Source organism: Acinonyx jubatus, chromosome A2 (genome assembly GCF_027475565.1).
Source record: "Acinonyx jubatus isolate Ajub_Pintada_27869175 chromosome A2, VMU_Ajub_asm_v1.0, whole genome shotgun sequence".
NCBI classification, from domain to species: domain Eukaryota; kingdom Metazoa; phylum Chordata; class Mammalia; order Carnivora; family Felidae; genus Acinonyx; species Acinonyx jubatus.
The window spans coordinates 60,715,378-60,732,732 of record NC_069383.1 but is presented as its reverse complement, the minus strand read 5'-3'; the positions used below and the strand labels follow the sequence as shown (position 1 = coordinate 60,732,732).

At 34.5% G+C, this 17,355-nt stretch overlaps 1 protein-coding gene across 13 annotated transcripts in view; it reads right to left on the bottom strand.

Moving 5' to 3' along the window:
- Positions 1-17,355, bottom strand: part of DGKB (diacylglycerol kinase beta) — a 788,048-nt gene that overhangs the window by 463,470 nt on the left and 307,223 nt on the right. For 7 of the 13 annotated variants that reach the window (XM_053218395.1, XM_053218393.1, XM_053218397.1 and 4 more), the window contains one exon: positions 2,390-2,425. The exons of 3 other annotated variants lie outside the window; for them this stretch is intronic. In XM_053218395.1, the coding sequence (XP_053074370.1) occupies positions 2,390-2,425 (36 nt within the window). The remainder of the gene's footprint in view (positions 1-2,389; positions 2,426-17,355) is intronic. 3 more of the 13 variants (XM_053218396.1, XM_027071990.2, XM_027071992.2) reach the window with 1 other exon arrangement.

Genomic DNA, 17,355 nt, shown 5'->3' with positions numbered 1-17,355 from the left:
CTTTCTGCCCCTCCCCTGCTCATGCTCTATCTCTCAAAATAAATAAACTTTAAAAAATATTAAGAGTTATTTTACACTCAAATTGCTTTACAGATCCTTGAATTTTTGTTATACTGTAAAAAATTGAAAATAATTGAAGACAATTATTTTCATAAATAAATGAATATCTTTTCATGAAATAGGGAATGCTTTACTTTTGCTTCACAACAATTGATAACTGAAACTTACCATGGGTTATAAGACTGTGATATATGTAAGAAAGCCTATATACAATTTCCAAACAAGAGATATGGCCTCACAGAAAAGCCCTTTAACCTACATCAAAAGTGTAGCCAACAAATATACATGTACATATTTCACATTGAATGTTTAAGGTATGTCTATATCCTTCCATAAGTTCCCCCACATACATCTTAACCTAACAATTACTTAACAAGCTATTGTTTCTGATAGTTGAACAAAGGGATACGTGTGTGTATGTGTGTGTGTGTGTGTTCACACACTCACCAGTGTAAACATCCACATATGGGCTTAAGAAAATTTTTGGAACAACATAGTTGAAAAAAACTCATATGATGATTTCAGACAATGGTGAAAAGTCTAAATTAATATAAACCAATATATCTTGCCAGAAAATAAAAGGCAATGTATGAAGACTTTTAATAACTTTACAGAAGAAGAAATTGTTTGTTTTTTTTTTAACAAATGAGAAGGTGTATTATGAAAAGTGCAGTTTGGTCTATTTATTCTATCTATATGATACAGATTATACAGTTTAATATGGGAGATCTGTGGAAATTATCAAGTCTAATGAGAAAATTTTAAATCTCAAATGCAGTGCCTATATTCACAGGCAAAAATAAACTCAAACACCTGATATATACAAAATCAGTTCTCTTACACTTAAATAACTGAACTAAGTGATAAACTTTCTGAGAACGTTTGTCACTTGAGTCTGTAATTCAACATTTCTATTTCATAACCATCATGATAATAATGGTATCAATTGACTTAAAGAATACAAAAACAATTTAATATTTCTCTTAGATTAGAAACATTACTTTTTCAAACATATTTCCAGTATCTTTTAAAGTATATGTCTGGTTACAAAATCAAAGTTTTAAAAGTCTCATGAAGCAGGCTACACTAATTGGAAAACTTTTTTGCAGGGGGTGGGTAGGGAAGAGTGGTTACTATATTTTTGTACAATTATACTTTCCTCTAAAGAAACTCATATCCTTATGTAGTATTCATATATTATAAATAATATTTTTCCTAAGGAGGCCGATTCAAATAATAATTTAGGGGAAATATAATATAGGGGCATCCGGGTCTTGCCTTCACTTCAGGTCATGACATCACGATCTGTGGGATCGAGCCCCACGTCATGCTTTGCACTAACAGCACAGAGCCTGTTTGGGATTCTCCATCTCCCTGTCTCTCTGCCCCTCCCTCCCTCCCTCCCTCTCTCTCAAAATAAACATTTAAAAAAAGATAGAAACAACTGAATAGAATAGGGTCACAGAAAAATGTGGAGGCTTTCCTTTATTAAGGCAAAGACAAAGCTAACACTTTACTGAAAATAAATGGTATGGGAATACCTATATTTATTTTCAAAATAGAAGTCATTTTTTCTGTAACTATATTTTATTCCAGTGACATTCCTAGATAATGTCATATGCTAACTGATTAATGCAGATACATTCTTTTTTAAAATGATGGGCACTTCAAAGTGAGCAAGAGTTTCTCAATCTACTATCACTTAAAACTACATTTTAATGGTATAGAACTTTGCATCGTTTGGGTTTTCTGTAAGGTATTTACATTTTAACATGACAAATAGGAATGATGCTATTCTTATACACAGGTCAAAACTCTTTGCAAAATAACTTTTATTTTTCTCTGTATAATTTGTTTCATATAACTTTTTGCTTTCCTAATGTTTGTCACAAAAGTAGATTGAAACAGTTTCAAGTCAATCCTATCATGAAAATATAAATCTCCCTGGGGTGCCTGGGTGGATCAGTCAGCTTCTGACTCTTGATTTTGGCTGGGGTCGTGATCTCGTGGTGTTTGAGTTCTAGCCCCGTGTCAGGCTCTGTGCTGATGGTGCAGAGCCTGCTTGAGATTCCGTCTCTCCCTCTCTCTCTACCTCTCCAACACTTGCTCTCTGTCTCTCTCTCACAGTAAATAAAATAATAATAGTAATAAACTTAAAAAAAAAGAAAATATAAAGATCCCCAATTCCAAATATCAGAATATGAGACAAAATGAACTAACAAATTGATATTAGTAGGTCACTGAGATAGCCCCAAATGTTCTTTATAACAATGAAAAGATGTATAATGACCTATATGGCCAAATGTGAAAACCTTTTTTGCTTACGCACCTCAGGGACTGAAACTCCTGAAGTGGACAGAGTCTGCTGAAAAAGAGAAGTTCATATTAAAGCTGAAAAAAAACAAAAGTCAAACTGAAAACAAATGCCAACAAAGGTTCTTATACCACTCTTCTTCTGTGAAATAAATGAATAAATATAAAATGCATTTCCTTGTCATATTTGGGTTGTGAAGTACTTGTCCAAAATGCAACTTCATCCACCCAAAGGAGATTGGTCAATATTGTTGACCTGCTTCATATACCTCTCTGAAATAATACTGATATATTACATTCAGGTTTTGCAATAAGAACTCATCTCTAAGTTCCATTATCCTTCATAAACCATCCCTACTAATTTTTTGAGTTGCCCATTTACCCAGCCCACTTTTCCATTTTCCAGTCCAATTCTCATTCCTTGCTAAAAACACTCAGTATCTTTTTGATGGAGACATAGCTTATGGTGTGCATTTTATTTTGGGATTTTTCTGGAAATAAGAAAAAAAATTCCATTAGCATCAGTAAAAAGTGAAAATATTATTAAGTAGGTAGAAAAATTTTACTTGAGAGTAACTTAAAAAAAAAAGATGAAGTTAAACACACTGAAACTGGTCTTCATGACAGTGCATCTTCAATTATTCACCAGCCCTCTTTTTCTGAGTCACAGTAAGGAGCTTTGTTTCTGGCAAAAAACAGAATAAAAGGTTAACAATTCCAAAAGTCTATGCCCTATGGGACTCAGGGCAAATTTGGAAGAATTGTTGACAAATCACACACATAATACTAGATAACGTTTTCTAATGGTGGGGTGTGTGTGGTGGGGCTAAGTATGAAGCTGGATGTCAAGTTAGAAGGTCTTAGACATTTGTGTGTCTCTGAAAAGGAGGGAGTGGTCAGTATAATCCAGTTTACCCCCAGGACTGGGCTATGTGAAAGTGACTCTAAATGGATATCCAAGATGGGTCTGAAAAATCTGAGAACATAGACATTAGTTTACTCCCTGATGCAGTGTAAGTCCAAGAAGGCAGCAAGAAACAGAAGAATAAATAGCTACATGAGGTTAATGCAACAGAAGCGACTTCCCAGCTACTCAGCATAGAGGACTAGAAGGATCCAGTGCACACAAAAGTGGATCAGAAAAAGAAGGGGTCTAGAGAAACCACAGAGGAATTTGAAGTGTCCAGGAATACAACTCTATTTAGAAGATATTTTTATCATGTAAGTAAAAAATGTTTTAGCTGCAGATTTTTCATCAAAGTAAGTCATGAAGTCTGAAAGGATGAACTTGGGTTAACTATCCCATGAACAGCAAAACCCTATGGAAGTAATTGCCACTTCTCAGATGGACTGAAAACAGATTTCATAGAACTTTCAAAGAAAGCTTTCTGACTTCAGTAATATTCTTGACTTTTGAGCCCAAATCAGTCTATATAACGCTTGAGATAACGGGGGGGTGGGAAAAATGTGCTAATTTCAATCTACATCACCTCAATTTTTTGTCAGCTTTCCTATTTTTTTCTTCTCAGCTCTTAGTTCAAGCTTAGATCTGAATAAACATTTTAAGACATGAGTGTAATTCTTCCATCTTTATTATAGACTATGTTTGCTCTCCCTCTAATCCAGAGTAAGTGCCTTATCCTGTGATTCCTTATCCTATCCTATGCCATGGGCCAAGGAAAGTCCCAGAGACTCTCAAGCAAAAATTAGGATGCCCATCAAACAGTCTCCAGGACATAGGTCACAGATGCCTTCTATCTTTGGAAGAGTCTATGTTCACCTTACCCGTCTGTAAAGAGCAAGGCACTGGAAAGCCAAGTGAAAAGATTATAGTTGTCAAAATGGTTTAGAGTAACAGCAAGTGTGATGCACAAATCTTAAATGGATATGGTCCACCCCACCTCAAGCACCAAAATAAAAGACATTTTTGAGATATATTTAAGCATTTGAATAGACAGGATAGTGATTAATATTATGGAATTATCGTTAATATTCCTATGTGTGAAAGTAGTCTGGAAATTGTATAAAAAATAGTCCTTAATCTTACAAGATGCCTGCTGACATATTTAGCGATGTAATGTCATACTACCTGCAATTTATATATAAAAGATTCAACTTAATAAAATATATCTATTTCTGCATATATAATGGAAAAATAATAATAGAGGCTGGGGATATATTTGAATCATATGGCTTGATGACACAAAAAACAAAAATTATGCCAATTTGGGTTATGAGGACCCTGTTTTAAGGCATTCTTTCCCCAAAACACACTGTAGGATGAAATTAACCCCTAGCTGGCACTTTGCTACCACTTGTGTGGAGAATTGGTAATTTATGGATATTCGTGTTACAGGCTTCTTCCTTCTTAAGGTAGTGGGATTATGGGTCATCTACTGAGAGTGAGTGATGTTGGCAGAGAAGTAGTGACAAGAGAGTAAGGAAATAGTAGAAAGTTTGTCACTACCTCTCTGAGAATGTGAAAGCAGTTGACTAAGAATAAGTAACAGGATAAGGCAAAATTGAAAGCACAGCGGGTCAAAAAGTCATAAATGTGTAAGAGAGAAAGCCACCTACTCAGAGAATTATCTCTAGCAACACTCAAGTATCTGACAGCAAGACTAAAAATTCTTTCCAAGAATAAGAGGGATGAAACAATGTATACAGAAGCTCACTTATAATCAAGGTGTGTAGGCAAAGAGGGTATATTAAACTAATATGCCCATAAGTGGTTTACCCTTGAGTTACAATAAGAAAACTATGGTATCCAGGTAAAGGACAAACAAGAAACTTGTTAGAGAACAAATTCAGATATTATATTACTTCAATTATACTCTTCTGTATATGATTTCTAAATATCAAGGATTAACAGAGTAAATGTTTTAGCTTTTTGAAAATTATCATGACTGTATAATTCTAAATGTAATATATTTTTAATCAGAATTAATATAGGAACTGTATATTTGTATTTAATCAAACGTGAGGTGTGACTACAGAGGAATGTGATTGATTTTATTTAATCAGTATCATTTTAATATTAAATAGAATACACAGTGCAGATAATTAGTTTAAAAGATGCATTTGTCTTCAGGGCACTTATTAAGTTCAACGTAATATCAAAGAATTTTTAAAAATTCTATTATTCTAAAGTATAGAGATATCTCTTGTCTTCATAGTTTCTAACATGTAATCATTTTAAATTGACAATTTAATCCAAATTGTCATAGGATAAAGAAAAATCTTTGGTAGAGAGATTGTTGGAGGTTTGAGTTAAAAATATAATAAGAACATGGTACTCAGATTAAAAGGGTCATCAGTTATTTCAAGACTAAGTAAAATTAACAGAACTCTATGCTCTACCTATATAGGAATGTTCAAATTTTTGAAAAATCGCTTTTATGTTTATTGTCTCATTTAATCCTCCATGTAAGCCAAGATACTTCACTTCTCAGACTGAGAAACTGGAAATCAGAAAGGTTAGATAATTAGCCTAAGAAAATAAAGTTAACGATAGATCCAAATATAGTGCTTCTCTGTCCCAGGCTCCACTTTTTTTCACACAAGTTCAATAAGAATTTTTTTTCTAAGTCTATTTTTAGCTATGTCTCTATTTTTTAAGTGATATGAAAATACCATTATTTTAAAACATTGAACACTGCGAAGTATTTAGAGACCACGATATATACGCTCTGCCTGAAAGAAGTGGCTTGAATATCAATATGGATTAATTTAACCTTATAACTTCTAGTACGGTGGTAAATTAAGGTGGCCAAATAAAATGATTTTATTTTTGTATTTCTTAAAATGTTTATTTATTTAGTTTGAGGGGGGAGGAGCAGAGAGAGAGAGAGAGAGAGAGAGAGAGAGAGAGAAAGAGAGAATCCAAAGCAGGCTCTGCTCACAAACCATAAGATCATGACCTGAGCTGAGATCAAGAGTAGGACACTTAACCGAATGAGTCACTGAGGCACCCCTAAACAAAACAATTTTAAATAGCTGCTTTCCTTATATGCAAGTTGATATCTCTGGCATCAAAAAAGAAGTGAGAGAATAAAAAGCAAGTCTGGGAAAAGAACAACTGACTTCCTAAAGTGGTACAGTGTCTCAGCCTTAAAGAGAAGTTGTTCTGTCATCCTTGATGGTAAAATGTATCAAGGGCATCTGTATCGTATAGACACTAAACACATTTGGTTTTGCTAAATTTTATTGTCACCTTCCAGATTCATAATTTGTTTAACCTTTTATGATTTTGCAGGTCCCTAAGTGAGTATACTCACACATGTAAACACAATACAAATTTTTAAAAAGGAAGTGAGACCGAAATAATTTGTATACTATAAATAATTTTTATAACCAATGATTATTTCAATGTATGGCAAGTATGTCAATTAGACATTAGACAAATTAGGTCATTATTTTTTTTTCTTTTCCAGCAGCACATTGACATATCTAATTAAAATGAAACTATAAAAAGTAAAATATTTTAGAAGATATACATATTACAATCTTATTCAAGATCCCTTGACTAACCAAGGGATGTTTGAGCCAAATTTTTAAGTTTGCAACAACATGAATTTAATGGTAAAAATATGTTTGATAATCTCAGTGTTTCATAATTTTAATTGTTCACAAAAAATGTCTATTCTTACTCTTGTAAATGTGATCATTTACACATATTTGCAGAGTTTTGCTCAGGAGATACTGCACAGAAGGAATTGGAAGGCTCCGTCCTTTATGGTTCCCTCATTATGTGTGCATGTTTGTGTCTAGAAAGGAAACACCCTGAACCTTCAGGGAAAATACACCTAATGCAGTGGATATTTGGAAACTTAAGAGGCACTGTTTTCAATAAGAATATTAAAAACATGTCTTTATAGAGATACCCAAATCATTTCGAACATAGATTTCTACATATAAAAGCAACCAGCAAGAACTAAACCCTTCCCAATGTTATTGTTACTGTCTTGCCATCCTGATTAACTAGTGAAATGAAATCATTAGTAATGTTATCATAACTTGGCCAGGTCTCATAAAATCATCAGAAGCACAGATGGTTGAAGAAGCGCTCTTCAGTTTCCACTGCCTGCCTGTAGCTCAGCAAAAAAGGACTAATCACACTTTCTTCATCTGAAACTATTTTTGTTGCTTACAAGTATATGTGAACCAACAGATTATTTTTTTTAATGAAACATCGATGTTAGGGCTATTACAGTAGAGAAAAAGAAGGAAAGATGCAGAAGGGGAAACAAGAGATCAAAAAGAGAAAGCAATAGTGAAAAAAGGAGAGGGAGACAGGAGAGGCTAAGAAAAATAAAAGAAGAACAAAGTCCTCCTTGCTATTCTCCTCAATCCTCACATGTACCATGGGCATCATAACTACATCTACCATTTCAGAAATAAATGTCCTTTCATTCAAAGAAAACAATGAAATTGAGTAAAGGAGGGATGGGGGCTGATATTTAGAGTGTGGCTTTTGCTTTTGATTCAAGTATTGAAAAATTCTTAAACGGGGCGCCTGGGTGGCGCAGTCGGTTAAGCGTCCGACTTCAGCCAGGTCACGATCTCGCGGTCCGGGAGTTCGAGCCCCGCGTCGGGCTCTGGGCTGATAGCTCAGAGCCTGGAGCCTGTTTCCGATTCTGTGTCTCCCTCTCTCTCTGCCCCTCCCCCGTTCATGCTCTGTCTCTCTCTGTCCCAAAAATAAATAAACGTTCAAAAAAAAGAAAATTAAAAAAAAAAAGAAAAATTCTTAAACATCAGGTTCAACCATCTACAAAATATATTTCAAAATACAATGCACATGCCTTATTATTTATTTGTGTCAAATAATTCTTGACAAGTCTTACTTTACATAAATATAATTAAGAGATAGCTATTTACGTGTATGTATACATATGCATGATTATGCTTGTGATTTTTGGGACAGGGGATTGGATTGCAGTTGGTAGTTTTAAATTTAAAAAAGTACATTCAAGGGGCACCGGGGTGGCCCAGTCGGTTAAGCATAGGAATTCGGCTCAGGTCATGATCTTTAATTTTTTTTTTAAAGTTTTATTTATTTTTGACAGAGAGAGAGAGACAGAGCATGAACAGGGGAGGGTCAGAGAGAAGGAGACACAGAATCTGAAGCAGGCTCCAGGCTCTGAGCTGTCACAACAGAGCCCAATGTAGGGCTCAAACTCACCAACTGTGAGATCATGACCTGAGCTGAATTCGGACACTGAACCGACTGAGCCACCCAGGTGCCCCTCAAGTCATGATCTTGCAGTTGGTGAGTCTGAGCCCCACATCAGGCTCTCTGCTCTCAGCACAGAGTCCACTGAGGTCTTATGTACCCTCTCTCTGCCCCTCTTCCACTGGTTTTCTCTCTCTCTTTCTCTCTCTCTCTTTCTCTTTCTGAAAATAAAATTTTTTTAAAGCATCCTCAAGAAACTACATCTAATACAATAGATGAATACCTATTGAATTTTATGTAAATAAAATTCATCAAAAATACTTCCTGTTATGCCTATTCTTTTTCTCAACATGATCCCATTCTCAAAACGTAACACTGTAGCTTTCTAAAATATAGAAAAACACTGTTAAGTAGTGAAAGAATATGGATAATAATATTTAGAATTAAAGCATTAGGCTGCTAAGTTTTCCTTTTCATCAATCTGGGAAAAAAAAACAAATTTAAAAACAAACAAGTTATAATGAAATTTGTTCCTATCCTTTGCCTCTCTAAATATCCACTGATCTCACACCAAAGCATTTTCTAACCAGGTTAAAGTCCAATTCTGCATTCACATTAGGCTAAGATTCAATTGAGTTAAAATTTTACATTGACTGCCAGTCAACCTTATCATGAACTTTCATTATGTGCATGTAATTAATTGGGTCCAACGAACAATATCAGTACTGAGTTATAGACTCTTTTCCCCCGACCATATAATTAGAATATAATTACCCACAGGATATCAGAATGATGCAAAACCTTTCCTCTAAATGCGCCCTCATTAGGAACCAAGTCTCAATGTACATTTATTCAATCAGTGTGAATTAATTAAAATGTTACTGAAATAAAAGAGGGCAGCAATAAAGAGTATCTGACATCTATTAAGAGACTATCACTTGAGATCTGCATGCACAGTTCATATTTAAACCCATTTAGCTCAAGTAGGAACTTGGCCATGTAATGTTATATACATGCAGTATGCTAGGAAATCTGAAAATGAATCAGTGTGTGGTAGTGTTTTTGAAACGAACATAATAAACAATACACAGAAAATCTTAAAGGACCTGAGTAGGATTCTAGAGGACCTTTGATTCCCTGATGAATCCATAAAGGTGTATCATTACATAGTGGTGGATAGAAATTATTTTTATCTTGAAGTATCCAGGAAAATAGTTGTTCATTCCACACTTTTCTATTACAAATGTGGCATATTTGTTTTGATATGGCTTAGGAGATAACAGTCAGAAAAGCCTAGATTTACCAAAGCACTAACTATTTTTGTTTTTTCTTTCAATAAAGAAAATAACCTCAATTACTTAAGCTAACTCACGGTATTTCAATAGCATATTTTCTTTAAGCAGAAAATTCATAAGCACCTAAAACTATATTCTTTTTAAGAGGTTATGCATAATGTAACATATTCCGATTATATAAAACATGGAAAAAATAGTACATGCATAAAGAAACCAAGGGACATATACTTCCTATACCACATGAAGCTGTTGATTCATGCAAAAACATTCTTCCTAAAAGCTATGTATCTTGGTTTTGTTAGAACCTAGCATATTGTCATATGAAATAAAAGATGATTGAATAAACTAACAAATAAATAACCTTAATACAAAGGAATACTGACTAATACCCAAGAACAGTATCATCAACAGAAGCAAAAATTTTAAAAAGCTCCCTGTAATATTTAAAATAAGATACACAGAGATTTTGAAGCTTTCTGTGTTATGACATAATCCCTCAGACATTTTTAGCTTTAGTAATAGGTTTCATAACACTTAGTTCTGGTATTCAATACTTCACGTTCATTCTTACACGTAGATAAGCATCGTTTTAAAATGGAAATACTGACGAGAACTAAGATAAATAAGGCCATTTATAAATTGCTACTTTTTACATGCTCTTCAGGAACAAACTCTAACCAGTTTTTAAATCATTGCTTTTGTAAAAAAAAAAAAAAAAAAAGAATTAAATCCATTAGCTTATACATATTTTTAAATGTTCTGAATGTATATTTACAAAATGGTCTAATGCTCCATTCAGATATTAGACTGGCTTTGGTAGAGGCCAAAACATGAAATAAATAATGAACTCTCTCTTTCAACGTCTATTTATTTTTGGGACAGAGAGAGACAGAGCATGAACGGGGAGGGGCAGAGAGAGAGGGAGACACAGAATCGGAAACAGGCTCCAGTCTCTGAGCCATCAGCCCAGAGCCTGACGCGGGGCTCGAACTCCCTGACCACGAGATCGTGAACTGGCTGAAGTCGGACGCTTAACCGACTGCGCCACCCAGGCGCCCCTGAACTCTCTCTTTCTAAACAAGAAAGGAGATGGTCTCACACAGGCTTGCTTTATTTTTAACATGAAATTTCCTGTTGAATTTCAGTGACAAAGACATGTTGCTATAATTTCTTGCTGAAAACATGGTGATTTGAATAACACTAAGAGTAATAATCACCACATAAAAAATCCTACTAATAGTATATGAATAATTTTAAAGTTCTATTTAGTAGTAAACATCAATATTCATTTTCTGAGCTATACTAAGAATGAATACTTGTGATATTTTACATGGACTACTGTATTGCTTAAGCTATATTTAAAAAAATCAGATTGTAAATATAATTTGACAGTCAGAGAAAAGGTCTTGATTCTCCTCAGAATTCTGAAATATTCCCTCTCAGCCTTCTACCTGCAATACCACTTTATTTTAAATATTAGGCATTTCACAGTACCATCTATTGGATATCTGATATAACTACAACAACATAACAATCACAGGGTTTTTTTGAAATTTAGTAATAACTGTAAAATACTTCCTGTGTCACTCTAGAAACTAAACACAATGCTTATTTGACAGCCCCTAAGATTACTTCATTATCACATACTTTGAACTCGAGTGTATTAGCTTGTAACAATAAAATTTAATTATTATGTGTTTTGAATGATTTTAAAAAAAGAAACCTCCCTGTCACATATTCATTTTAATTTTTCATTTGCTATGTATGTCACTGTCTGATATATTTTCTTCTTGACTCAGGAGAGGTAGTAACTGATGGGGACACAAAGAGACAACTGATTGTTATTCATTAAATCGGCAAATATTTGTTGACTAGTTGCCTACTGAATTAGGTACTTGAGACAAAGAGATAAACCCTTTTCGTGTCAGTGATAAGTGTTGGCAGCCCTGGTCAGTGAGCAGAGGCAACAGCTCCACAAGAGACGTTTGCAGTTCAGTTCCTGGTGTTTGGAAACTGAGCCCTCGATGGGACATCAAGAGGAAATTTGCAAGCTGAAGCTGAGGATTTGGATCTTGAGGGGTCAGGGAGAAGAAGCTTACACAGCTGTATTCAAAAGTGGGAGTTGTAGTCATAAGACACTGGATGAGATAATCTATAGAGAGCATAATGACATGAGAGTACAGTTAAAAATGGAGACATACATATTCAAGAACAGGAGGATGAGGAATTTAGCAATGTAGATAAAGTGTGGTTAGAGGGGTAGAAGAAAAACTAGTAGAAATGTGTTAGATGAGTGCTACATTATAACAGAGCACTTTAAATACTGCCAACGCAGCAGGGGATTAAAAAATGAGGACTCTTGGAAAGGGGGTTTAGTAGACGTTGTTGGTAGCCCAAAGCAGATCCTTTGCCACCTGGCCAGAGTACCTATCCCCAACTGCTGTGAGGGTTGACTGATGAGAATTCCCAAGTGTCCCATATTCTGAAGAATTATTCTTTACTTCAGGAGCAGTCTTTCCAGGGTGGCAAATACCTTCTATCCTACAGGAAGCCACAGCTAATGAAACACTGATACAAGTTAGAAAAAGCCAACCCCCTTATCTTAAGAACAATCATATGGTGGGATTTTATGCTAGAGATGCCAAGGTTCAGGCTAAGTCTTGAACTCTCCCTATGACTCCTTCCTTGCTCAAAGCCCCCTTCCTCTCCTTCCTTACAGATGATTTTGTAAAGAAACATTCCTCCTTCAAGGGCGCCTGGGTGGCTCAGTCGGTTAAGCATCTGACTTCATCTCAGGTCATGATCTCAGGGTTCATGAGTTCGAGCCCCGCGTCAGGCTGTGTGCTGACAGCTCAGGGCCTGGAGCCTGCTACAGATTCTGTGTCTCCCTCTCTCTCTGACCCTCCCCCACTCACACTCTGTCTGTCTCCCTCTCTCTCTCTCTCTCTGAAAAATAATCATTTAATAATTAAAAAAAAAAAGGAACATTCCTCCTTCTATAAATCACAAACAGCAAAAGCCCTTCACTCTCTGCTCCTTGGGAATCCAACCAAAAAGAGTGCCGCTGGATTTGGGATGAATAGCAAGAGCAGGTTTCCACCTATTTTACTGTCAGGAATGAGAATAATGTGGGTTGAGGTGGGAGGAGGAGGGAAATTTGACACAGTGAGTACATCTTCACAGCTGCATAGATGTATAGCTACATTAAGAAGCGGAGAAAAGTCACATCCATAAACAAATATGGAAGACAGCAAAAAGAACAGCTATCCCTCTAGTATGGGCTCAAAGGCAGACATATCACTGAAAGTAGAAACAAAGAAGTCCCACCACTCAGATCACCGTGCTGTCAAGTGCTACCTGCCATAAGATGTTAGGTTACACCTTATCTGAGTTTTCCAACTGTAAATTAGTGGGTCAGTATATTATTACATACTGTGGCATATGCCATGACAGGAGCAAAATGGGGAGAAAGAGAGGCAGAAAATGCTAGAATGAAAGAAACTGGAGGCATAGAGGTCTTGGATGACTCAAGGATGTTGGAGTAATGGTAACCAAATGGAAGAATTCAAGAATATTTCAGGTTGGGAAAAAAGAGGAATGGAGAGCTGTATTCCTCCAGGATTTGAGTTCCCTTGGGCGAATGAATCCAAATTGGTCAAAGCTCCTGTGAGTATTAGTAAGAGAATTTGAAATGATAGATTTTACCATCTAGATGGGAAGGCAAGGGGTAGGTATGGCAGTCTCAAAAGAACGAAGCAATCTTTATTCTACAAAAAGGGGAAACATAGAGCAAGCTAGTAAAAAAAAAAGACAAAATTGAGTCAAAAATCATTTCACTGTGCATGAAACTGGTGTCCAGACCAAAAGTTTTACATGACTCAATTCTTACTCAGGTTTCAAGTTGAAAGCTGAGAATAGACAAGTTATATTTAATAGTAAAACAGAGAAAAGCATGTATATAAATACTTTATGATCACCACTACTTCATCTGGAATCATTAAAACCACAGGTTACCTTTGCAAGGTGGAATTTATCCTTCAATGTCTAGTGGTGAAGGGATCCGATTTTTATTGCACTCAAAATTTAAAAGTGAGCAGACAGAAACGATATAAAGTATTTATTTCTACTGTAATGCAATTAGTTCTGGATATCTGCCCTGCCCCAACCCCAAACTTCCTCTGGAGGGCACAAGCAAAAATACCAACATAGAGTTCACATATTTGGGAGTATATTTATGCCCCACTTCGTGGCAATATTGTCTCACTGGATAGAAAATGAGTACCTCTGGCTTTTGTTTTAATTTGTTTTTCTCAGTTATTTATAAGAATTAAAATTTTCAATTATTTTTTTAGGTATTTGTATTAATTTTACAAAACAAGGCTTTTTGTTAAAATGTTTACATCTATCTTGATTTGTGAGTTTTGGTCTTTCTTTACCATTTTTCAAAAAATTTTTGATTTGTCAAGTCTGTCAACATTTTCTTCCACCTTTGTGTTTTAAGATAAAATGGAAAAAGGCATTTTACAGGCAAAAACTAAACCGTTAATCCACGTTTGATGTATTTTAGAACAGGAATAAAGTGGAATTAATTTAGTGTCCCATACATATGTAGTCATCTCATCATGCACCCCTGCCATCCCCCTGCAGATTTAATATGAGAGTGTCATCATATATTACACTGTGACATATCATTTAATAAGTTTTAGACTCTCTACCAAGTATCTTCTAGAACGAGTATTACATTATTTTGATCACTGTAACTTTAATAAGCATATTCTTAAGGTCTCTTCAAACAGGTCTTTCCTTATTACTATTCTTTCCTAGAATTTATAATGTATTTGTGCATGTTTATTCTTCCAGGCAAACTGTAGAATCATTTTGCCAAGAAAAGCATGAATAATAGTAATAATACCTGGAAATTGCATTAAGTGGATGAGTGAACTTGAAGAAATGTAGGTTCTTTTTAGTTCAATTTGATTTTATTCAGCATATTTAGACTTTAAGAAAATATTTTAATTTTTTGTTTAGGGATAGCACCTTGTTGCCATTCTCCTTTGCACTAAAGGGGGTTGTCTTAATCCTCTCCTTCAAATTACTGATTCAGTTGTCCTCAATGTTGATTTTTCCCTAGGTAGACACTGATGTATTTTAGTTTCTGCTAAGGTATTATTTTTCTCTATGTCTTTTTTTAAAGTTTCAGGTATTCCTTTTAAATCAGTATATTATAAAGTAAATGTTTTCTTTAGTATTCTTTATCAGGTAAAACAATTGCTATTAACATTTTCTTCCGTTCAATACAATAAATTTTCATGTATGACATCCATCTAACTTTTAACTACTATGCCTGTTTCTTTTTTCTTATGGCAGAATTACTACTATTTTATTTTTGCAACAGGTAGACTTCTTTATACTAAAATGCACTTTGGCCATAAGCCATCACTCTGCATTGACAGTTGTTATAAAAAAGCAAAACCAAAGGAAACAAACTCTACTAAATGATTACAGCAATATTGTTGAGGCGTAGTCCCTGCCTGATACAATTTCATATGGAAGAAATTAATCTCAGATCTCAGTAACAACAATAACAATAAAAAGCGTTTCCGCTAAGTGAATGGTTTGGTTTTATGTTGTGAAGATTGTCAACACTTTATTTCCCCCTTTTTCATAAGGCTACTAAGAAACTCTGGGACAAATCTGAAAACTACCTCTGTCAACTTTTTAAAGATATTAGCGACATGAATTTCTAAGTCTACTTTGATTTTGGCATAAATTTATTGCTTTATAATGCTGCTTAATATATACTTAAATAGGCTGACTTTGAATGTTACTGGTAATACGTTGTAGAATAACTTAATTCATAATCTCATTGCCTCACTTTTGAATCAGACACATACAAAATATTCTTTATTTTGTGTTAGTCTATTACCCAGATTTTTACCTTTTAAGTATTTTTTTTGTTCCTTCTTTAGATAATACCCACTTTTGGCTACAAGCTTTAGATTTCCATCAGTTTTCAATTAATTGAACTTCCTGTTTATTTCATATTAGTCTTTTGTTTTGCTTTTCTATAAATCATGACAAAAGTAACAGAGTACAGGTTTGTTTCCTTAAAAAATTATACCTTGATCAAGGTACAGCTACATGTTAGGCATAAAATATAGAAATGTGTAGGAATAAATTTGTAGTCCTATTTAAAAAAATAAAAATAATATTTTTAGAATCCTAAACATAGAATCTACCATATTCATTTATGTAGAAACAAATATAATTTGCCACGACATAATTAACTTTTTCTTCTAGGTTAGCCCGTACTTTTAATCACACATATTATACATTATATAGCCTAAGCTACTGTAAAGATGGGTTCTTCAGAAACCACTAGAATCAATCTAAGACAGTGTAACAGATAGATGGGTCATCTCTTAAGTGTAGGTGATGGAATCATCACTTAGTGATGCAGAGTCCTTTTTCCATTTCTTGTACTATGTCCCTTTAAAATATAAATACATGAACACTATGTCCAACCCAAATGGATGTACACATATTTTATAAACATTTCAGATCTTTAGTGCTTAAATGTTTTCCTCCATGGAATTGAATCAAAAAAACATTGGCAAAAAAAATGTGGGAATATTCAGAATTTAATTCTACATATTTTTAAAAATAAATTTAAAAAAGCAGCTATCTTATATGAATAATACCACAAAATTGAGTCTGAGTTAGATTTTCAAAGTATGGAAAAATTAGATTCTTTTTTACCTATCATTACTATGATGACAATTATGAATTGATCTATAATGAATATTAATTAAATGAATATTAAGTAATGGCATTGATGAAACATTTATTGAGCACTGACAATGGGCTTTGTCCCCACTCTTTAGACAAAAAAGAAAATTGCACAGGCACAAACCCATGGTACATTGCATAAAGAATTTCAAGAAAATAGATGACTTCAGTAAGTGTGGTTAAAGGTTAAAGAGGTAAATGCAAAAAAGGGAGAAGCAGCCGAAAAGATGTTAAATAAAAACTGAAGCTCAGTGCAGCAAGTCACATCCCTAGCCAACTGTTCACACTTCCCCACCAGACTTCTGCGAGCTCTACAACTAGTAAAGGAAGTAAGTTTACAGAGCATTCAAAATCCAAATTTCAGAATCACAGAGAATTCAAAAATCTCCCTCCCTTTTTAACTGGCTAATGTTTATGACTGAAATTGTCATTATTGACTGTTTCTGGTTAAATGACAGATACAGTATGGAAAGGACCCTTAATAGTTGGAATGTAAGGATAAAACACACACACCATACTTCAAGTCTCTAAAAGAACTTTTGACATTGCTGAGGACTAAACACTTGATTAAACACATGCTTTAAGGACAGATTTAACATACTCTCTGCTACACAAGACGTAATCACCATATCTACAATGCATAATTTAGTAGAATTCTTGTAATTGTAGAAGAGCAAACAAGATTGGAAGAGGAGAAGGTAACAGAGGCATATGGTTCTCCAAGCA